Source organism: Bicyclus anynana, chromosome 14, assembly GCF_947172395.1.
Source record: "Bicyclus anynana chromosome 14, ilBicAnyn1.1, whole genome shotgun sequence".
Classification (NCBI taxonomy): Eukaryota; Metazoa; Arthropoda; class Insecta; order Lepidoptera; family Nymphalidae; genus Bicyclus; species Bicyclus anynana.
This window is the reverse complement of record NC_069096.1, coordinates 2229603-2255117: the sequence shown is the minus strand read 5'-3', so window position 1 is coordinate 2255117 and position 25515 is coordinate 2229603. Positions and strand designations below refer to the sequence as shown.

Below are 25515 nucleotides of genomic sequence, written 5' to 3'. Positions count from 1 at the left end.
ATTTTACCTTTGACTTTTATTCCAATCTTAGACCATTCCAATAGTCCATTATGATTATAAATATTGTCTTACCAATGGTAATAGAAGAGTAGCTCATCACTAGCATTCCTAAACTAAATTCTAAAATATTTTGATTGGCTTATTTGAATTTCAACCTAATTTTGATGTCCTCTAATAATCATAACCTTCAATCTTATTGGTTGAATGAAAGTTCTGTCAATATTAAAACTATACTATTGGTTAAAATTATTTTTTGAGTCTCGCGGACTAAAATGGCCGCAGTGTTGAGGTGGTTGAGTCATAGATGATACATTATATATTGAGATAGATACGCAACTCTCATTTCGGTTAAAAAAAGTTATGTACCTTGATCACTAGATGGCGCATTCTAATTAGATTTATTGGCTACCCATAGATGGCGTTCTCTCTACGAGTACAATCTATATTTTAGTTGTATGACTATTGCTGTTTGTTTTCCTTAATTCTTATATAAGAATTATTAATGAAAAAAATTTAACATAAACATAATATTTACAAAATCACCTATTTCACTATATAATACTAATGTACCCAAATATTTAAAATAGCCAAATTTTATAAATATATAGAAGTAAGGAAAACAAATTGCAATAATCCTTTAAATATTCAAGGATTTTTAATCAAAGAAAAAAAAGAAGATTCTTATTATTCAACGATTTATTTTTTCTTTTGTGATTATGAAAATATCTTAACGCACTTCAGCAGCCTGATAAAATTAGTGCACCAACTATGAATATTGACGTTTATGATTATAAATAACCACTGATCACCTTTAAGAATTCGTAAAATTGCTGGCGACATTTTCGCCACGCCGTTTCGCGACACACCGGGCCGCCTTCTGAGCATAATTCCGATGGTGGTCGAGCATGTTCCATGGTTAATTATTCACTATGCACACCAAATCCACAAGTAATACCCATTATAAACACTTATTTGTACCGATTACATCTTATTTTAATATTTTTCGTTCACCACTGTCACCATGTTTTAAATTAAACTCTGATCCCGATTGTGTGCTGATTTTTTATTGACATAACATAAACATCACTATAGCAACAACAGAAAAAATTCAAAGACAGCTAAACTGTCATATTTTAAAACTCAAATAATGTGCTTCATGCGTGCCATCTATATTGTGCCTGAGAAAACTTCGCTTAAGTTTTTGTACCGTGAGCGCTGGAAGACAGCACTTCATACAAAATATTTTACGTAAGCGAACTGTGCGGAAGTTTCACCCCTATGGGTTGAGTGTTGTCTTCATGCTTGAGGAGTGTGGTGTAAGGTTTTTTTAATGTTTAAAGGTTTTATGTTATTATATCATCATTTTTTATAAATTCATGAACAAAAGTTTAATTTAGAATAAATCTTAATCGATAAACACGATGTCTGAAAGTACTAGCCCTAGTGTGTTAAGTTATCTAAGACAGTACAGGTTTCAAAAGAAACCAACACCTGGATCCAGCACTTCCTTGACAGTAACTTCATCACCATCCAGCTCGCGTAAGTAATTAATTAAATGTTTCTATCAAAAACTACGGCCAAAATACGTGTAGTGGCTGTAATTGGCAAAAAGGCCTGACCACGTTTACCGAATGCCATCGTCACTTCAAGGTTCCCTTTTTTTTTGCTATGCCGGTTTTTGCTTAATTTTCTCACACCGCGACATGGGAAAAGCTCTCTTGTAACGAGAAAATGTAGTTAATCTATACACACATCCACTTTTTTCAATTCATTATGTAAAACATTAGAATTGTACAGATTTTTTTCTTTCTTATAACCAGTAGGCTTTAAGATCTTTCATTTTTAATATGCACTCTCTATGGCTGTCTATCATTATTCCAGCATGGCAATTCATGATCTATATAACAATCATTCTAGAAATAATACAAACCATTTTGTACCCTCTAAGACACCTCAAACCCTATCTAGAATTTTTCGTAGAGTTGATAATGCATCACAATCACAATAATAAAACAAGGAGTAATCTTTTTATATCTCTATAAATAAACCTTCTATGAACTGGACTCCTCATAATTATTATGTGCATTTTTAAACAAATATTAGGTGTAATACAAAAAACTGAATAGTTATGTAAAGTTTCATATTAATTAATTTGTTTATCAAATTGAACATAATCAATAACTATACTAAAATTTTCAATTGATAATTAGCCACTATAATATTATCATTAGCAGACACCGCACTGTTCAACCCATGTGGTTCCCAATTCCGTAGGAATACAGGAATAATATTTAGCCTATAGTAGTCAGGAATAGTGTAGCTTCCAACAGTTAACAGATAAAGAATTTTTCAGAGCCTATTCAATGCAGGCAAACAAACAATCAAATCTTTCTTCTTTATAATATTAGTGTATTCTAGCAGATGCCATGCGGTTTCATCCACATTTTTTGTGGAAACACAGGGATAAAACAGCACTATGTTCATCAGGGATAATTTAGGAAGATAATGGTGAAATAATTTATATTATTGGCAGTAGTTTCAGAGTATTCAATGCAAACAAACAAATAATCAATCAACTCCTTCCTCTTTATAGTATTATTTATTCTCTTTGGCTGGTGGAAAGCTTCGGCCATGGCTAGTTACCACCATACCAGCAAATGATGTACCGCCAAGCGATTTCACATTCCGGTATGATGCCGTGTAGCAGAAAGGGGTGTGTGAAAACTTTATCCTAAGTATCAAATCTTAATTGAGTATGTTAACACAATATGTTAGTAACAGTGAAATATAATGAAATTGCTCTAGATTTGTTTTTTAAAGAAAGGATTATTTTCATTTGCGAAATCTTTTAAATATGACTAATATGTACAAACCCTTTCAATCAGTCAGAAAGATTGTGTTAGGAGTGGGTACTATAATAGTCCAGTTAGGATTTAGTATTATAATAGTCAAGTTAGGAGTAGGTACTATAATAGTCCAATTTGGATTTGGTATTATAATAGTTGTAGAGGCCTATACCCAAGACAATGGGATTCATGCAAACGTAATATAAAAAAAAAAAAATCTATTAAAAAGAAAATTGTATTACCAATTTGTATGAAATAAATAAAGACTTTATTATTATTATTATTATTCAAATTAATTAAACTCTCACGCCCAGTACAAAATAAATATATATAAAAAGCCAAAGGGAAAATAAATAAACTTACTTAAATACACAAAATAAATAAACTTTATTATTATTATTATTATTATAATAGTCAAGATAGAAGTGAGTACTATAATAGTCCAGTAATTATTGGGTATTATAATAGTCAAGTTAGGAGTGGGTACTATTATAGTACTATGAAGTTAAGTCCAGTTATTATGGACAGCTTAGTACTAGCAGCTTATTCTTTGGGACTGTTTTTGTAAAAAAATTCTACCACTGTACCTATTTCTGTTGTTAACATCATTCTGTATTTCTGTCTTTTTTATGTTGTATAGGCTTGAGCTTGACAATAATTATGCCTGATGGAAAGCAATGATCAGGTCTAAGACAAAGAGCACTTGCCTAGAAAATGCCTATTTACTCTTGCCTTATGGTTATGGTTGTCAGCGATATTACTGACCCATACAAGTAGAACATCTAAGTCTTGGGTTGAAATCAAACTTTTATTTCAAGTAGGCTTCTGTGAACCTTTGAAAAATTAAGTCTGTCAGTGAATAGTGATTTTACCACTGGCTAATAAAGGAGATCAGATTGCCAGACCAGGCAGGCATGCAGACGTGTGTGCCCTATAAAGTGATTTTCATTTTAAGGTATTTGACTTCAAGTTGTTTGTCCCATATAAACTAATATTATAAAGGAGTAAATATAAATATAAAAATAGCTTTTTTTGTTTGTTTGTATGATTGAATTTGAAAGCTGCTCAACCAATTTTAAAAATTCTTTTACCATTAGAAAATATCTGTACTACTCTAATAACATATCCAATATTTTATCCCTGCATTTCCACTACATTGGTGTGATGCATCTGCTAGTGAACTACAAAAAAGTAGTATGTTATGTGCATATTTTGAAAAATGTGCTAAAATGTCCAATAATTTATTAATTTCTGTGTCACACCAGAACATCTAATCAGGATGCCCGCGCCAGCCTTACCGAACAGTAAGAGTGCACCAATAGTATACAAGCGCATCAGAATTTTGGACTCGGACTCTGATGACTCCTCCCCTGCTAAGAAACCAGCTCAGGTTGTGGAATTGACCACTGCGGTGAAGGAGAGGAGATTTCGGAACATGATGGAAATGTTTCCAGATATATCACCATTAGTAAGTGAATATAGGTTTATTTGTTTTATGTGGTTGCTGTAATATGGAATGGTATTTTATAAAGGGATACCTTATTTTTAACAAAAAAACAATTAACTGAAGTTTTTGTTTAATTATCATCATCAGTCTTAGTTTAGTCTTAAAAGAAAAATATTACAAAATTCTTCAAACCACAATGTTTTGAAGAATTTTGTAATTTTTTCTTGCTTGACAGTTTCTTTAAGTCAAAGTTTTCAAAAGTTTCTTTAATTCAAAGTGATATTATGCAGTGATATTCTTAAACTGATGTGGGTCTAAGATGCTGCAACATATTATTATCTCGTGAAAATTAAATGACATATTGTTGATCAATAGTACTGAACCAGAATCAACTTTGGTTGAGATATTTGAAGTCGAGCCACTATTGGTTGACTATGTCTTTTTCTTTTCTTGAGATATGTGAGGCCTACATGTTGAAGGTATATTCCAGGTAATTTAGGTAATTTCAGTTTAGCATTAACCTGAATAAAAGTGACTGCTGGTCTGCCTTATCTATGATAAATGTTTTATTGGCAAACCATGAATGTACAGAAACCATGCATTACACTAAAAAAGTTTTTTGGGATGATAACATCAAAGATTCTCATTAAATATCATATTAATTAATTTATTTCTGCCAATGTCAGTACTGCACTGTGTAGGCATAAGATGTACCAATATAAAATATATAACATAAACAGTAAGGGGTCTTTATTTGTTGGGTTTATGATCTACAAATGTGCTGTAAATATGCTGAAAGAACTTTAAGCTACTCTTAATTCTTACAAATGTGTTGGGTCTGTTATCTTACCACATCCAAAACCTAACACACTTTTCAGAATTGGCAATACATGCCAACAAATTGTAGAATTTCATCTATATAAATTAATTTACAGTTTGTTAAAAGCACACTAGTAAAACATGGCTGGAATGAAGAGAGATCTAGAGATGAACTTCTCAAACACGATCCAGAAAGTGAATCAAATAACACTGCAGTCTCCAAACCAGGGTTGTCCAGACCAGGGTTCTCTGGTCAGCTTGCTCGACCATCCAACGGCATGAGTGCGGTGAGAGTGACCAGTGGTCCCAGTGTGCCCAGTACGGTGGTCAGAAAACCACTGGCTGCCAAAGGTGGCAGGGCAAGAAGAGGAAGCAGTGGTAGTGAGGATGATGACTATGGAGTGCGGAAAGGAAAAGATGATAGAGTTTATGATAGGTACAGTTTTTTAAAATAACTTTTTTTATTTATCGAAATACAAAGCAGCTTGGTAGATGAAGCATAGAACCTCTTTTAGTTCTAGTGTACCTTGGTTAAATTCACATCCACTTCTCACATAAAAACAAAAGCCTCTTTGCTATAGTTCCTCAGTTACAACCTGCCTACCCACTTCTAACATAAGTTAACAGACATTTTCAACTATTTCATTTGTAAGGTTGTGAGCTCTTTATATTTTACCAGCAGATGCCCATGACTCTGTTCACATGAGATTCTATTTTTACAATTCCCACTGTCTTTTCTGGGATAATATAGTCTATGTTCTGCTTCAAAGTCCTGTTTATCTCTTAAGTATACCAAATTTCAAATTGATTCAGTAGTTCAGCCATGAAAACATAACAGATGGATGGATGGACTTACATACAGACACATACCTTCAGCTTTATAGTATTGTTATGAATTCATCATGATCATTATCAGCTGATGGACGTCTGCTGCTGGACATAGGCCTCTTGCATGGACTTCCCAACACAACAGTCTCGAGCACCCAGCAAACAGTGGCATCCTGCAATCCTCTTGATGTCCTTGGTTACCACAACCGCTGGCAGAGCTGGAAATAGCGGGGCCACTGGGGACTAGGGGCTGTTGTTAAATTGTAGTATATATTGTAGTATGGATGGATAGAATTTTTTACTAAAATGTTTAATGAGCAAATCATTAATTTCCAGTGACGATTCAGACAATGAAGTGACAGATGACTTGATTGGAGACAAGAAGAAAGTGTATGAGTTTCTGAACACCAGCACTCTGAATGAGCTCACCCAGCTCAGTGGGTGCTCACAGAAGAAGGCCGAGGCCATCATGTCACAGAGACCTTTCAATGGATGGCTAGATATGGTAAGATAAGTGACAATAGGTTAGTTGACACTTTTTTTAAATGGTCTTAAACAGTTCATTATCGTTCTAGATTGAATTTTTTTTATATTTATGGAGATTTCATGAATATTTTAGTTTTTAAATGATGTTAATGATGATATGTTTTTTAAATCTTTCTAAAACACCTCATACTCTGCCTGACTGAAAACAACAAAAAACATGATTTTGACAATACAAGCCAAAACGCCTGTTGGCCATGATGGTCTATATTTCAACTGTTTCATGAAGTAAATATAACAAATCCCGTACAAACAGAGCGTTTGACAAAAATATTAGTTAACAAATTATTAGTTTGACGTTTAGTAACATTGTGACGTCACAAAATCAAAGTTTTATAACGAACCCTTAATTTTTATTAATCAATATCGATATATTTCAGATCCATAATCCATGTACTATGCGAAATTAATATAGTTTATATTAAATTTGGTATGAGTATCCTGTCCTACTAATATTATAAACGCGAAAGTTTGTATGTATGTTTGGATGTTTGTTACTCTTCAAACGCCGCTACTACTGACGCGATTTGGCTAAAATTTGGAATGGAAATGGATTTTACTCTGGATTAACACATAGGCTACTTTTTATCCCGAAAAAATCCATGGTTTCTCTAGATTTGCGAAAACTGATGATTTTAATGGTATGAATGTTTGTTACTCTTTCACGCCTCGACAACTTAACCGAATTAGCTGAAATTTGGTATTGACATATGTTATAGCATAGATTAACACATAGGCTATCCCTCCATGGTTCCCGAGGGATTTGTGAAAAACTAAATTCCACGCGGACGAATTCCGCTAGTTGGTAGATAAAATTAGTTAGGCTTTGATGTTCCTGATCAAAACAAATGCTGATCTAAACAAATTCTGATTCGTTCATCTTCAAGCTTCACAAGCTTTTTTATTAATCGGGTCAAAAAATATATATTTCTTTCTTTCCAGGTGGAAAAGTTCAACAGCAACAAGATGTTGAGCACGGAACTCCTCAACTCCACCCAAGAGCTGCTGTGTACGAGGAACAACATACAGCGGCTCATGAAGAAGTGTGTGGGGCTCGCGCAGCAATTGGAGGCAGCGGTTGCAGCGGGCGCTGGTCGGTTGAGGCAACCAGCTTCTTTGTCTACTAGGTAAGTTGTAATGCGAAAGTAAGTCTGTCTGTCTGTCTGTGTCTGTCTGTCTGTCTGTCTGTCTGTCTGTCACCTTTTCACGGCTAAACGGAACCGATCAAGATGAATTTTGGTATAATTGTAAATGGGACCTTGGAGCAGAACATAGGCTACTTTTTATCCCTAATATTAAAAGAGAAGGGGGTGAAATAGGTGTTGAAAGTTTGTATGGAAAGATAGAATACAAAACCCAAACCACGTCATTCAATTAAGTTTGAATTTTAAGATTTCTTAAATTATATGTCATATTTTTTTTCATGATAAAAGACCTTTTGCATTTATATACTTAGATTGTGCATAACAATCTAAGTATTTAAAGTTATATACTTAGATTTTTATGCACATGTGCCGTAATATAAAGTAAAAGGCACGTGTGCTGTAAAGTAATATAAAACCTCTATCAATCGCCTAAAAACGAACGGTACTTTTATAAATCTTAGCGAAGAGTTTTTATGTCAGAAAAGTGCTCAACATTTTATGAATAAAATTAACTTTGAGAGATAAAATATAATAAAATGACATATGATTCTTTCATTTAAAATAAAAGGTTGTCAATAAATGGGAACCATTCGCTTTCTTTCCTTTGCTAACTGTGCAAAAATGACAAGCATATCAAAACATCATCATATGGAAACAGGCAAAGATGCAAATTCATTTTCAGAAAGTGTGTTGAAACTGTATTTCCTCGCAAATGTGCGAATCTATACTAATATTATAAAGCTTAAGAGTTTGTTTGATTGAACGCGCTGATCTTAGGAAATACTGGTCCGATTCGAAAAATTATTTCAGTGTTAGATAGCCCATTTATAGAGGAAGGCTATAGGCTATATATTATCCCCGTATTTCTACGGGAACAAAACCACGCGGGTGAAACCGCACGGCGTCAGCTAGTGTGTTATAAAACGTTGTATGATTTGCGTGCGCTTTTTATAGCCTTTGCTTCCTTATAAAGCTCTCGCCTTCGGCTTGAGCTTTCAATATTATATCATAATGTATTTTCAGTTTAAAACTCGCTCCATACCAGTTGGTGGGCCTCAACTGGTTGGCAGTTTTACACAAGCAAGGTGTATCGGGGATCTTGGCCGATGAAATGGGACTGGGGAAGACTGTTCAAGTGATTGCCTTCCTCGCACATCTGAAGGAGACGGGGCAGGCTCGGGGCACCCATTTGATTGTTGTACCTGCCTCTACATTAGGTAAGTTACCATACAGTTGTAAAAAGTAAAAGAAATAGGGATGATGACTAGGTTTGAATATATTAATTTTTATGATACATTTAGGTAAATACGTTAACTAATTTGTGCATAAAAAGCAGGTTGTCTGGATATTTGCAAAATAAATATGTTTATAAAATTTCAAAATCTATTAAAAATCTTTTATCGTAATTAGATGATTTCTTACATTAAATGTGACATTCTTTAATAACATAAACGCACAAATAACAAAGATATTAGTAATTTTGTTTGAACGCCCATACAAATCTATCGATCATTATGCACCTACGACGTCATTAAATCATACCATTTTGTATGGGGATCCGCGGCAGCGCCGCAAATCTGACCCTTTAAATCCCTGTAGGTCCGAAAGTAATGATCGCAGATACCCTGTTCCTTTTATAAAATTGCTTTACTATTAGCATACTCTTAATTTATATACAATTTAAAAAACTGTCATCAATGTTTAAAAAAATGTTACACTTAAGAAATTCATTTATTTTTTCCAAAATAAATATTCAATTAAACCAATAGATAGCTAGTTGACATTTTTTTAAAAGGGTCCTAAATAGGTTCATAAGTGTTCAATTGAAAAAAAATATCATATTTTATTGCGTCGTAAATACATAAAAATTAAATATTTTTTTGACAATACGAGCCAAAACGCTGACGGCCATGAAGGTCTATATTTGAACTGTTAATGACGTCATTTTACCACTAAACCTTAACCAAAATTAATAGTTTATAATTAGTTTGACGTTTATTCCTTTATTGACACCAAGTAACATCGTGACGACAGCATTTTTGACGTTTCGAAAAATCGCTTCAATACAAAGCTTTTAAATTAAGTTAACTTTTATTAATTGATATCGATATATTTCAGACCATTATTCCACGTACTATACGAAATTCATATTTATATTAAATTTGATACGAGTCAACTACCCTATTCCAGACAACTGGAGCAGCGAGCTAGCGCGCTGGTGCCCGGCGTTGCGCGTCAGCAAGTACTACGGCAACCCTGAGGAGCGCCGGCAACTGCGCATCGAGTACTCCAGAGGGTTGGAAAAGATAGATATTGTTCTTACCACGTGAGTACCTCTTAACTTCATATTTTTAACTGACCAGGGTCCAGTTAGGTTAGTTAGGTTATAATGAATCCAATTTCGAGAAAGAGGTGAACTGTCGAATCCAACTCGGCTGGGCAGCATTCGCAAATTTTTAAAACAACAAAATTCCTTAGTGCTAGAACTTCCATCAGGGCCTGTTCGAAGACAAAAGTCTGCGAACAGGCCCTGATGTTAGCTATCACCTTGTCAAGTATGTCGTAATATTTAAAGGACACCCTGTATATATATTGCTATAATATTTAATATATAATATAAAAAAACAATTAATAAAGGCTTTATTATTATATTATGTTCTTCCAGCTACACAATGGTCAGCAGTTGTCCCGAAGAGCGCAAGATGTTCCGAATAACGCCGCTGCACTACGTGGTGTACGACGAGGCACACATGCTGAAAAACATGTCCACACAGAGATACGATAATCTGCTCAAAATTAAGGTAATTCAGCATTAATTTTCATTCAATAAGGGGAATGCCAATCCCCAGCCCAATATCTAAAAAAATATTTAATAATGAAATCCTAACAGAGGAGATGGTTAAAAATTGTATGGAGCCCAGGATCAGTCATTGTACCCTGGCAGAAATAAAAGAACATATTTTTTAAACTATTTTTGATTATACAAATCTACGAATTTACTTTAATTCTTTTCAAAATAATATTAATTCTCTCTCAAGAAATGCAACACTATTATGGGTAATAATGGCGGATTGATGACGTTTTGATGATGTTACTTCGCCTACAAATAAATATTTTTTTATTTTAATTTTTTTAATTTTAAGTTTACTGTTGTATGAAGTTATAAACAAGTTTTTATTTTGCTGTCTGGCTGTCTGTTAAATCTCTGGCTAAACTGTAACCGATTTTGAGGGGAAAGCTATTGGCAGATAGTTGATATTATAAAGAGGACTTGACAAATTTTTATTCTACAGAAATATGTTATCCTATCCTATCCTACTAATTATAAACGCGAAAGTTTGTATGGATGTTTGGATGTTTGTAATTTTTTATAGCCGCTACTGAAGCAATTTGGCTGAAATTTGGAATAGAAATAGATTTACCTCTGGATTAACACATAGGCTACTTTTTTTAAACTGATGATTTTAATGATATGAATGTTTGTTACTCTTTCACGCCTTGACTACTGAACCAAATTAGCTGAAATTTGTTATTGAGATATATTTATAGCCTGGATTAACACAGAGGCTTCTTTTTATCCTGGAAAAATCCATGGTTCCCGAGGGATTTGTGAAAACTAAATTCCACGCGGACGATTAATATAGAGTAATATAGTCAGATTATGAATTAAAATGATTTTTTTGTTTTCCAGTCAAAACACAGGTTGCTGCTGACAGGCACTCCCCTACAGAACAACCTGATAGAGCTGATGTCTCTGCTCTGTTTCGTGATGCCTCACATGTTCTCGGGGAAGACCGACGACCTGAAGAACTTGTTCCAGAAAAATTCCGTAAGTTATCGGACTGTTTAATACTGAACTTTCCTGTCTTCAAAGAAATTTTCGGTGAAGACTTAGCCCAGCACGGATATTCTCTAACGATGTTTTGTATAACTCGCAAGTGCGAGTTTCGAATTCACCGCTATCTTTCTCATTCTCTGGTATTGTGTTAAACAGATAGAGATAGAGGTGAATTCGAAACTCACATTTGCGAGTTATAAAAATATCGTTACAGAATAGCCTAGCAGAGTTGAGAAGGTGCTGGTGGGTGGCTTCAGCCTCAGCTAGTTACCCTACTGCCTAGTTAGGACTACTTTAGTATGTTAGTCGAGTACGAACGATTTTTGGGCGGTAATTCCAAAAATTGTTCGTACTCGACTAAAATACTAAAGTAGTCTGAACTAGGCATAACGGCAAAGACGTACCACCATGCGATTTAGCGTTTCGATACGATGTTGTGTACAAGTTAACCCGCTTCCATTTTAGATTGCATCATCACTTACCATCAGGTGAGATAGTAGTCAAGGGCTAACTTGTAAATAATAAAAAAAAAAAATTAATAAATTGGGTCCAAATTGCATGGAAAGTTTTGGCTCTTAGCTCCATATGCCCCTGCCTCTCCATATGCTGTTAAAAAATACTGATAATAATGATGAAAATGGTCGGTCTATACTGTAACATACAAATCTTACAACACAAATTGCAGAACTCAGACGAGCTGAACAGTTTCTGTCTGCTTTAACTTGTATAACATTTACAGAAAGCGAAGACAACAAAAAAAGCTGAAGGCAATGCCGAAGATGACGTACCGGCGTTTGAGCAAAGCCAAATAACACAAGCGAAGAGGATCATGAAGCCGTTTGTGCTGCGCCGACTCAAGAACGACGTGTTACAAGACCTGCCGAAGAAAACCAACCACACAATACTGTGTCCTATGTCGGAGAAGCAACAGAGACAGTACAAGGAGCTCATCGCTGGCTTCTCAGCTAAGGATGGAACTGTAAGTCTTTTGTTTATTAGCAAGAACAACATGTTACAAGACCTGCCAAAGAAGACCAACCACACCATACTGTGTCCTATGTCGGAGAAGCAACAGAGACAGTACAAGGAGCTCATCGCTGGCTTCTCAGCTAAGGATGGAACTGTAAGTCTTTTGTTTATTAGCAAGAACAACATGTTACAAGACCTGCCAAAGAAGACCAACCACACCATACTGTGTCCTATGTCGGAGAAGCAACAGAGACAGTACAAGGAGCTCATCGCTGGCTTCTCAGCTAAGGATGGAACTGTAAGTCTTTTGTTTATTAGCAAGAACAACATGTTATAAAGTCTGCAGAAGAAGACATACCACACCATGGAGAATGTTACTAGGTATGCAAAATCACTTGCAACTTTGTTACATTAGAGCTTTTATATATACAAATACACTAGTTTTTGTTTTACTTAAAAATACCAAATGATTATGATTTTACATGCATTCAAAGTTCGCATAAATATCGACTCCCGCTAACAGTCCGGATATTGTACGTGACGTCATCTTAGAACACTTGCCCGGCCCGTTCAGGCCAATTTACTCTTTGACTAATGGCTAACCATTAATTCGTCAGTAGGTAAGGCAGAAGTATGAAATTGCGAGAAACCGGCCGTGCAAGTGTTGTACGATGACGTCATGCACATTAAACGCGAGCTGTCGCCGCACACACATTTTAAAATTCCATATCTTGAGAACTAATTAACGTATCGAAATAATTCCCTCACAAGTTTTTTTTTATTTTCAACAGAGAATACAGAAAGCTAACATTTAAAAATAGTGAACATTCTCCATTGTGATAATTTTGTGTGTGATAATTTATTTAACCATACATTTTCAGATACATTCAACAGTGGAACAAAACGGCATATCCATGATGATGGAAATGCGCAAACTAGCCAATCATCCTTTGCTACTGAGATTCTTCTACGATCAGAACACTACCAGGAAAATAGCCACCCGACTGGCCAAAGACCCTAACTACAAGGAGAAAAATGAACAGTATGTGTTCGAAGACCTCATGTGCTTGTCTGACTTTCAAATGCACCAACTCACCCAACAATATCATGTAAGTGACCAGTTTGTTATATTAAATGTCTTGCAATAATTATTTATAACACATTTGCTCGTAAAGTATCGCTTATTTCACCAATTTTAATATCGTAATGTATCTCATCACGCACATGTGACGTTATGTAAAGTAAAATGCACATGTGCTGTAATGTAATATAAAACCTTTACGTCTAAAAATGAATGGTACTTTTTTTAATTTTCCCAAAGAGTTTTTATGTCAAAAATGTGCTCACCATTTTATGAATAAAATTAAGTAATGTACTATAACACATTCTTCTTCTTCTTCTTCTTGATGTTGCGGCTCTGCAGGTCTTCTTGAGGTCCTGTATCACGTTGACCGTTACCGATCTATTATGATCGCCACTGACTAGATATCCCCTCCAATACTGGTTGCTGCCAGGTACAGCTACAGTTTCTGTGCTGGGATGTGTTTCACCTCCTCTGGATCCATTGTGTAATGCCCTAAGTGGAGGTTGCGTTTATGTATTAGAGCTGGGCAATTGCATAAGATGTGCATAGGTGTTTCCTCTGCCTCTAGGCAGAGTCTGCACAAATCCGTGTCCTGGAGTTTAGGATTGAACATGTGTCTATTGAGTCCACAGTGTCCGGTAAGTGCCCGCACTAAGATACATAGGTTTTTCCTACTAAGCGCTAGTAGGTCTGAAGCAGCCTTCTTATTAAAGGATTTTACTAGCGCTTTTGAGTGATTCATTCCTGGAAGTTTTCTCCAGCGAATAAGGGTGTTGTAGTAACAGTAAGTAAACAGGGTGAGTTTGGCTAGGCTTTTAGGTATACCAAAGAAGGGTTCAGGTCCTGTCTGTGGTAACCTCGCGCCTAGTTTCGCAAGTTGGTCCGCCTTTTCGTTGCCGACTATTCCTGCATGCCCTGGAACCCAGCGAAGGATAACCTGATTACGGTTGCCCAAGTTATTTAGACATTGCCAGCAGTTTTCAACAAGTCTAGAGGTAATAACCTCCGCGGACAAGGCTGAAAGAGCCACTTGGCTGTCAGAGTGAATATAAATAGTTCTGTTAACGTAGTTGTTTTGCTGCAAGGCTTCCGCACAATCAGTAATGCCTGGAAGATGGAGGTATACGTTCCCAGGTTCCGGTGAATTTTCACCCTGGGCTTCTCTCCATAGGTTCCACAGCCTACGTCTTTTCCTGACTTGGAACCATCGGTGTAGCACTTTAGGCTTCCCGCTTTCCAAGTTATTTCATTTTTTAGCCACCTGTCCCGATCGGGTATCTCAATGGTGTAGTTCCTTTGGAAGTAGTAGTTTGGGGTCATAATGTCTGATGGCATCCCCAGAACTGGAATATCAAGTACTGAGTTTTGTAGGTTCCTCATAACTTGAGAAAGCCAGTTCACCTCTTTCTGGCAGATTACTCTGTCCTCTCTTGCCTCCTTTTCCAAGTAGAGAAACAGGGGCGGGAGGTTAAGTAGTGCATCAAGAGCTGCTCCAGGTGAGGTGTTCATGGCTCCGGTTATAAGCAAGCAGGCAGATCTTTGAAGACTGCTAAGCTTACTTTGAGTGTTTTTCTGCATCGTTTTCCTGCACCAAACTGTTGAGGCGTAAGATACAATCGGCATCACCACAGCTGTATAGAGCCAGAGGGTTATTTTAGGTTTCAGCCCCCATCGTGCTCCTGCCAGTCGACTGCAGATACCGAGGGCTGTTTTCGCCCTCTTAAGTGTACCATCCACGTGAGAGTTCCAAGTAAGTTTCTGGTCTAAGGTAATACCCAGGTACTTAGCCTCGCACGAGAACGGAATGTGTTTTCCATTCAAAATAGGCGGCTCGAGTTTTTCGAGTTTACTATAACACATAAGATCATTGATTTTTGATCTTTGCCAGAGGGGTAATATCTAGTGAGACAGGACCTGGTATCAATGGTCGAAGGAATTGTAGCACAAGTGATTTTTGATAGCTCCTGAATTGTCAAATAATGATGCCTCTTTAAGGTGGTCGGTCACATTTAACTTGGAAATGTCCATTGTTGAGAACTACATTAAAAAATAGTTCATTCTTGGAGGATTCAATTATAACAATTTTCGATTTAATATTGCAGAGTATTAATGGCTATGCAATACCAGACCCGCTGATAGAGGACTCCGGCAAGTTCTCCAAGCTGGACGAAATGCTGCCCAAACTGAAGGAGGAGGGCCACAGAGTGCTGATATTCAGCCAGTTCACCATGATGCTGGACATCTTCGAACCTTACATGCAGCTGCGGAACTATCGCTACCTGAGGCTGGACGGCAGCACTGCTGTGAATGACAGGTGCTTATTTGTTTTAATCGGTTGTTCCCGCTCATTATCGTTAAAGTCCGATAATGGGCGATGAGACTTCGAACTGTACTTCGTACAAGGTTATACCAGTTATTTGTCTTTGTAGTAATGAGACAAAATAACGAGGCAATTGTAATTCAATGTTTGTCCAATTCGATCACGACCTGTCAGAAACGCAATCTCTGAGCGGCCGGACTTTAACGTCTGATAGTGATTGTTGATGAATTTAACATCGCCCTGTGCTGCAACCCGCATTATTGGAGTATGTGGTCTAAGTTCCATATACCTTCCCCATTAAGAAGGGAGGCCATTGAAATATAAGATGATAATTATGAATATTATTTAAATATACCACGATAAAACGACGAGATTTTTAATGTCGATATTTCGATCCAGTTGCATGGATCGTGGTCACGACGGGACTGAAGTTTGCGAGATGTAAAGTTGACAACAGCTGTTAGGGGCAGAACCGATCTACCCTCTTTCTTCTTTCTTTCTTTCTTGTTCTTTTTTCTATTTTTTTTTCAACAATCTAACGTTTTTGGCTGTTTCTGCAAAACACACTCACGACATCGCTTTTGCTATTCGGTTTTTCGCGGCGCCCTGTTGGTTTGCACAATTATTCTACCACCAGATTTTACTCGCTGGATACTATCGATTATATCATATACAGATTTTATTATATTTCTATTTCGCGTGAATTTAATGTGATAACACTTGTCAATGTTCAGATAAATTTTATTTGTACAACACCAATCAATAGTCTATTTAAATCATCCTATAACAATTTTGTGTCATGGTCGCACTTAATATTTCTCGTTAATTTAAGATCATCGGCAAAGAGACTTGCGGTGCTACTATGAAAAATGTCAATTATATCATTTATAAATATATTAAAAAATAGTGGTCCTAAATTTGATCCCTGCGGCACTCCAGAGACAGCTATAAACACTTCTGATTGTTGACCATTAATTACCACCCTTGACTTTCTGTTCTCAATATATGATTTGCTCCATTTCAATAAAGTGTCTGAGACCCCGAGCGCATTAAGATTGCATAATAGTAGTCAATGATTAACCTTATCAGAAGCTTTTAAAAAGTCAGCATATATTGCATCCATCTGATACACTCTGCAATATTCATTTTGTTAATTAAGTTGTCAAAATAGTTGTGAATCGTATATAAACTTTGTATAAATATTGGTGGTTTTTTTAATCCACTTCTGAGTTTCTTTAATTTATAATACTCATGTTTCAGACAAGAGCTAATAGACATATACAACACGGAGGACGTGTTCGTGTTCCTGCTGTCGACCAAGGCGGGCGGGCTGGGCATTAACCTGACTGCGGCCGACACCGTCATCATCCACGACATCGACTTCAACCCCTACAACGACAAACAGGCGGAAGACAGGTACTATAATATATTGTTTTACTAGCGGATGACCGCGACTTCGTCCGCGTGGAATTTAGTTTTTCACAAATCCCTCGGGAACCATGGATTTTTTCCGGGATAAAAAGTAGTCTATGTGTTAATCCATGCTATAATATATCTCAATACCAAATTTCAATTAATTCGGTTAAGTAGTCGAGGCGTGAAAGAGTAACAAACATTCATATCATTAAAATCATCAGTTTTCGCAAATCTCGGGAAACCATGGATTTTTTTGAGACAAAAAGTATGCCTATGTGTTAATCCAGAGTAAAATCCATTTCCATTCCAAGTTTTATCCAAATCGCTTCAGTAGTAGCGGCGTTAAAGAGTAACAAATTGAAAACAAAAACGATAATGACCAATTTAAGACTAATAAAAAATGTGTTAACTGACGTATTATATTCTAGATGTCATAGAATGGGTCAGGTGAGACCGGTGACCATCTACAGGCTTCTCAGTGCAGGCACCATAGAGGAGGGCATCTACCAAGTGGCTCAAGAGAAACTCAACCTAGAGAAACACGTTACTGGCGTTGATGGTATGTTCTTTTGTTTATAAGTAGTAAGCCTAACAAACACTTGAAAATTGACATGTCATGTTTGTTTGTAGTGAATTTACTACCAGGATGTAAGGCAGTTTCTAAATCATTTGTGAAAACGCTGCCTGGTTCCTTTGAGATATCACAAAAATATGCATAGTGGAATGTTAATCTTTTAACAGATGTATAAAAAATCTGAAGGTGGCCATATATTTTGCGACAGTGATTGTACCATTATTTTCTGGTAGAGGAAACACATCGAGCAGTTTCCAGGATTCGTGACTAGTGACTTTAGGAGTAGGTTTAAAGGTTCAGAATGCACCAACACAAACCTTCCCTGCTCGACATGTTCACCATGCCCACATTAAACAATTTATGATAAACAATAAATACAACACAAAACATTATTGTACAAAATCACTAACACGACTGGCAGCGTGACGGTGTCTACGCTGCCTAACAAACAACTGAGCTCAAGTCACCAAATACCCTCTTTATTTACACATACACTGATACCTCCCCTCCACAATAACATACATAATGTAATCTTCTGAAAAAAATTGTCACATAGCACAAGATCCTACATTGATTTTCTCCCCAACGAAGTTGTGGACATTTTATCCAAAAGACATCCATGATCGGTAAGTTCTAGTGACAGATCTCCGATAGATGAAGGAATGAAAGGATGAGGAAGAAAAGCGCATCGCTGAAATGTTTTCTTTGTTCACAGAAAATGAACCTACAGAACAAAAGAACGTAGTTCGCCTCCTGTCGTCCGCTCTCGGCCTGAGCACGCCCAGCAAATGACAGGCCGCTCCCGAGGGCGTCATCGTCATCGAATAGTGACCAGCGCTCCGCAGTCAACAGTGACAAACACTCGTCATGACCCGTGACAAACAATCGTCATGACTCGTACCAACATTCGTCATGACTCGTGACAAACAATCGTCATGACTCATGACAAACACTGGTCATGACTTAAGACAATATAGTGATCGAAACAGTGATACAGTGCAAGTGAATTATTGTAAATGAATAAATTCTGATGCTTTCTTTTGTCCATTCTCTGGCATGTCAGACACACTCATGATGATATATGTCATCACATAACAAAAATAGTATTCAAAACTGTTCAAGCTAATGTTTATTATTAACAAATTGTGCAAATTTGTTACAGTAAATGATATGAATAAAATTTTTTTTTAGAAATCTTGAACTGACATTGTATTTAATATTATAAATGTTGAAAATGTTTGTATTTAAAATAATAAATGTGAAAGTTTGTAAAGAGATTTGTATGTTTAATGTGTATTGATTTATGTGAAAATAGTGACACCAAGTTTTAGGATGCGTGAACAACACATATGGCGATAGAAGGACATAACGTCGACCAATAGCGGCGGATTCCAAGATATAGTTATCTCTTTCGTTGCGATATTTTCGATCGTTCTGCTATTGTTACAACAGGGTTACTTTCCTCTGCAGTTGTCGCTGACGCATCTTAAGCCTTTGTGTATAAATAAATAGGATATGTTTTACCTCAAGACCACAAATGTTATGCAATTTCATTTAGATTATAGAGTTTGTACCCACCTTGCTGCTCTGATGTGAGTTGGCTTATTTAGGGTAAATAAATTATTGTAACAATATCCATTAATATTGATAATATAAAATCTGGCATAAGGAATATATACCCTCATTTGTTATTTAATTGGGATAAGAAATAAATGATACAAAATATTCACATTGCACATAGGTTGCCTAGTTAAATTGCGACCAAGCAGTATTAAATAATTATTTTTTTAAATATATTTAAACTCTTTCCCTCATTGGTTAATTTAAAAAAACGTACTAGAATATATTCTCAAAGGAATTGAGAAAGTAAAGGTTGTTTGCTTTCACACTGCAACTGTGGGGTTGCCAGATATAAACATTTAAGTAATGTTATTTATATATTTCATCAGTTATTTAGTCGTCTAATATTAAGTCAAATGAAAGCTTTATGCTTTAATTTAACTGAATTAAGTATCTTTTGATTAACTTCTTAATTTTTGGTTTCCTAGATTTTGTATGAAAAATGTGATTGGCCGCAATTTAACTAGGCAACCTATTTGCAATGTGTCTCTGTGAACATTATCATTTATTTCATAGCACTAATGTATAACAGATGAGGGTATATATATGTAACTTGACCTGCTAACTGAGCTGCTACTAAGAATTTGAATTAATCAAAGTGTCGATTCATACTAACCTACAATCTCCTATTAAAAAGTGGATGCACAATCAGCGATCAAAAAACGTCCCCACTCAATGAGTACCCAAACTCAACTTTTTGCTAATTCAACCTTAAACTCAATGCATAAGGTTGAATTTGATGTGAATTTAAGATTTTATTGAATATTGGACTATATTTAAAGGCCTTTAGGTATAATTTTCTTTACCAATAATTCTAAAACTGTCAAAGCAAAATTAGCCGGTTTTTAAGTGAAATTTTGTACATGATTGTGTGTCCTTTTATTATAAAAGGTCAATGATACTAACACAGTCAATGGATTGATGCGTCAAATTGTTCACATTCAAAGCGAAGTTAGGCGAAAGTGCAGCAAATTCACACGTCTGTAATTTATCTCGTTTTAAAAGTGGTAAAAGCATTTTTAATTACAAAAAAAAATCTTTAGAAAAAAAGTTTACTTGAATAAACAATTTTTTTAGATTTTGATTCGATTTCAGAAGAAATATGTGCATTATTTTGGAGATAAGGGTGAACACTTCAATGCACTTTTTACTCTTTGCTAGGACAAGTTGATCCAATGAGAAATTCAATATCCTTTTACAGTTCTGCCAGCTAAAAAGTTCTAATTATACAACACAAAAAATGTCCAATTTACTTGTTTCCTTTTAGATTTTGAAATTCAAATTTATTTAGATTTTGTTAAAAAAAGAATATTTATAACATAATTGCACGTAATATCCAATCACAGAATTCTGAATGTTGTAAAAATACATAATACTAATTAACTAATTATTGTAAACTTTATTTAAGAAATGTACTGCCTGCTTTAAAACAATATAGAGACTGGTATATATTAAGGCGGTTAAAATACACTTATATGATACTATCTGATTATTTAAACATAGGTTTTTGTATAATATATTAACGTTGCCTTGGTAATTATTTTTCAATACAAATTGTGTCAGTACATTGATTATGTGATGTGACATTTTGTATGTACACTTATATATCTTGAAATTGCCTGATGTAAATAAATTCATGAAATTGTTAGATTAATTATAATAATATAAGACGAAAGGAGGTTGGCGAAAGTGGGAGTCACACTCTAAATTGTCGTACACTCATAAATTTGTATCGATTATAACTATTATTTTGTAAGATGCTTGTATAAAAAATATTGAGATTCTACAGAACGGGAATCAACAGAAAAAAAGTGCATTTTATTAACAAAAAAGTCGTCTGCAAAAACGCCTTGTTGTATTTATAAAGCAATCACGCAGTTGTATGTCAGCGGTGGTGTTTTTCACATTCATGTATATATAGAGTACCTACTAATTTAAGGTATAAATTTTTTCCCTGTTTTTTAAGACTGCTTACCATTTACTTATTTCTTAGTTAAATCATGATAAACAACTATTAATAGGTTTCCATTATGCACGCTACTTCTATTAGCTAGTCCCAAAATACATGCAATCTCGCCATTCTCCTTTCCGCCACATATACAGTAACTCATAAATTGAAATTGTATCAAGTGTTTCAACCTCTGTCTATTGTCGTATACTAATATATTACTTTTCTATATTTTCTTCAAAATATATTTTAATTTCAATAATCATCAAATTATTTTATTTATGTTTAAAGTAATGCGTACGCCTCACGTACGTACATGACGTACTAATATTGATATAAAACACTTTTCATCCATTAAACAGATGGGTCAGTGTTACCAACTCTCCAAAATATTTATCCCTAAAGTTTGCCCCTAAAATCGCCTTAATTATTGAGTATTCCCCCTAAAAAATATAAATTCATAATCATTTAGAAATAATATGCTGTAATATATTTCAAAAGTCTATATTTAATACAGACAAAATATTTCGTCTTTATCTGAAGATTCAGACTTTTTGAAATCATACATGTTAACAATGAATAAATTTAACAATTTTTTTTATTCGATTAAAATTTGCCGCCAGTTGCCTCAGAGTGGTTGTAGAATAACGTATTATATATCGTTATAAGTCGCTAGGTCAAGAAAGAAATATTAAAATTATCATGAACTTAAAAATATTAAAGAGTCAAAAAATCCCTGAAAATACCCCTAAAAAAATCCCATTTCACTTATTTGCCCCCTAAATCGGGGGGAAACCCCCTAAGCTGGGAACCCTGATCTGGGTGAAGGTCGTTTCTAATACGGATCTTCTACTAGTAGAAGCATCATTTTACATGATTAACACTCTGACATCCTTCATGAGGAACAGAAATAATCTCATAATTAATTTAATTTATATTGATTTACGTATTTCTAGCACAGCCAAATAACTTCAAATTAAAATTAATTGTGTAATTTTTACGAAATTAATAATATCATTCGCAAGTCTACAAGTATTTGATATACTACGTTGAATAGAACTGGCGTTACTTTGCGGAAGTTCATTATGAACAGTGAAAAATTGACATATTTTCTTTTTCTGTGACTACACAATTGAACATAATAGTGTTGATTGACTCTGTAATATTCAGTTGTGCAGTTGTGTTCTTCGGTATTATACTAAAATTTGTTTAGTGTCAAACTTTAAGCCCTCATTCGCACGTGAGTTTTTTTAGCGATCAAATATAGTACCTATGAAGTTAAATGAAGATCTATTTCCAACGCTCGAAAATGCTCAAAAGAAGCGTCAAAACGCTGTCGTGTGAACATATACCTACTTGGAAACGCATTCCAACGAACGCTTTTTTAAATAAACTCGCGAATGAAGGCTAAGGCGTATTGGCTGTATTAGTGAGTTTACGCGGCGAACGTGCCGCCGTTCGAATCGAATACGTCGGTGGCCATGTCAGTGGTGGATTTGCCAGTAGGCTAAGTAGGCTGGAGCCTGCAAATTTGACCCAAAAAACTTTATCTTCTACAGAAATAAAGAAAATGTAACGATAATTTTAATATTTTATTCCTGTACATCCTGTACAGTCCTACTAAAATATTAAAACTTGCAATTTTATTGACACAATATAAGGTAATTTTATTGATTGCGAACTAGGATACCTATCGAATTTCAAAGTTCAGTAGGGGTTGAAAAAATTCAATAGCCTACTGGCGGCAAATTTCTAAATCCGCCACTGGGCCATTTTAAGTTTGGTACAACAGTTTATTAAAACATTTTATTATTTTACCAAGGTTAGGAATCAATATTTTTAAGTTTGGAGGTACCAGCATATTATAGTCTGTGCAGAAAAATAAAATACAACACTAGTGCGGAAAAAAGGAACTATTAATTTCTTCTAGAAGTAGCATGCTGTACACAGATTGCTGAAAAAATTGTGGCGCTCTTTTTTATGGTCAGGTATAACATAGACAATATAACGCTACCTTCCGAAGTAACCCATCGAATTCATGAGAGGGTTTTTTAAAAAAAACATAACGATCAACTTGAGAACCTCCTCCTTTTTGAAGTCTGTTAAAAAGTGATTGTGCTTTCACCCGATAATGTGAGCCTTTGACTGCCATCGACAGATTCATTCCCTCTGCATGCTGAAAAGAAACTGTATTTTAGTGTTTAATTAGCTTATTTATTTGCCTATATTTTAGTTTTAAGTAGATAATTTTCATTTATAATAATAATTGCTTAGTTCATTCCGTTTGAAAAAGTGAATCGCATTAAGTTTTTTTTTTTTCTTTTCCTTCAAACCTAAAGGTGCTTTTCCACTTACTAGCAATGTCATACAAATTAGTGTTTGTTATTAGTTTTATTCTTTCCTGACTCCGAACTTTTTGTTTCCGTTGTGTATGTCCCTAAGTAACTTTTAAAAATGAATGTAATAAATTATAAATATAACAGTGTAATTGTATGTAAATAACAGAAACCATATTTTTTCATAACACGAAACGCTATTTCATTGGCTGAAAAAGTGATTAGTTATTTTGTTTTGAATGCAATTTACTTGTAATAAATTATGCAATTTAATGTTTATATACAGGATGCTGGGGAATATTTCCCATAACTCTGGGCTTATATTCTTTTCCGAAAATTAATTAAAAGTGTTTAAAGAACATGTGTTCTAAAATTAATATTTTCGGAATAAATAGTAATAGTACGTCCCTTGTACGATCCTTTTATTTATGACGCAGACTCAGTTTAAATAAAACGCAACGATAGATAAATGCGTGTGTTACATGGATAGTCGGAATTATTTGAATTTTGTATTACTTTGTATGAAAACATAAAAAAAAAATATTTTTTAGTTAAAAAAATATTAGTTATGCAGTTCGGCTCCTATATGTGGAATCGTCAACACCTTGAAGTTACGGGAAATACTCCCGAGCACCCTGTATATACGTATACGAATTTCAAAAGACACGCTATCTTTCATAATGTTTTACTATGTTTGTGGTTGTATTGAATTTATTGTACGAACATTTTGAAGCCGTAACCTTTCTGATGATCATTGAAATATTATAAGTTAATGGATAATAATTTATAAAATGTTGTCTTTTTATTTAAACTTGATCCTAAGTTCAGAGAACCGCATGTCCTGTCTAGGGCAGTGGTCAGTAGGTAACCAAGGGCCCTGGTGCATATAAAAAAATGGGGCACCACAATATAATCTTGATTAGGTTTTATCAAGTAAAAATATTAAATACTAGCGGATGCCCGCGACTTCGTCCGCCCTTAGACTCTTTAACCCTAGATAGCTAACTTTCGGACATACCCTGTTTAAGCTAACCATCCGTCGAAACGACGGGCAAAACTCAAGTATCTCGATAAGTATAACACTTACCTGCCCGACCCATACACTACCGCGGAGACCTCGCTGGCAACAGAGTTGGCTAGCCGAGATAAAACATTAGGTTGTACTGTTAGAAAATGACAGCGATATTTCTGAGCGGATATAACGAACATTCAGACAGACAGACAAAAATTTACTGATTGCATTTTTGGCATAAGTATCGATCACTCACCCGCTGATAGTTATTTTGGAAATATATTTCATGAACAGAATTGACCTATCTACAGATTTATTATAGGTATAGTATAGATATACCACGACCACGATGCAGTCAGCGAATATACAGTAGGTATCTATAGGTAAGTACATACTGAGCAGACACTGATTCATTGCTTCAATAGACACAGGTTTTCCATTTACAAGTAACGTTTTGTTCGGAGCGCAGAATAAACATGAGACCAACCAAGGTCAATTTATGAAAATTGTTTACCTACTTCGGAATAGCGTTGAGTAGGACATACAAGAGGCAGGACATTTGTCCCGTACATGACGTCACAATGTAAGAGCGGCTCAACATTTAAAAATGTACTACTTCACATTTTCTGTCGCGGTAGTTGCTTTACTCGTACGCGAGAGAAAGCGAGACACTAGTACAAAAGTCGAATGGGACGTCATTCTGTGGTCCTGTCATATAATTTTGTACTATATCCCTTAACGCGACGGAAATAGTATACGATGCGTTTAGA

At 35.1% G+C, this 25515-nt stretch overlaps 1 protein-coding gene across 1 annotated transcript; it reads left to right on the top strand.

Moving 5' to 3' along the window:
- Positions 1–154: 154 nt before the first annotated feature.
- On the top strand, positions 155–24525 carry LOC112057883 (SWI/SNF-related matrix-associated actin-dependent regulator of chromatin subfamily A containing DEAD/H box 1 homolog). Its single transcript, XM_052885628.1, has 16 exons — positions 155–289; positions 1289–1539; positions 4112–4314; positions 5229–5548; positions 6277–6445; positions 7426–7610; positions 8652–8845; positions 9819–9954; positions 10294–10429; positions 11320–11457; positions 12206–12733; positions 13317–13544; positions 15622–15833; positions 17100–17255; positions 17684–17814; positions 18545–24525. Exons 2-16 carry the CDS (start codon positions 1422–1424, stop codon positions 18619–18621), a joined length of 2931 nt encoding a protein of 976 aa, XP_052741588.1. The 5' UTR covers positions 155–289; positions 1289–1421; the 3' UTR covers positions 18622–24525.
- The last annotated feature ends 990 nt before the right edge of the window (positions 24526–25515 follow it).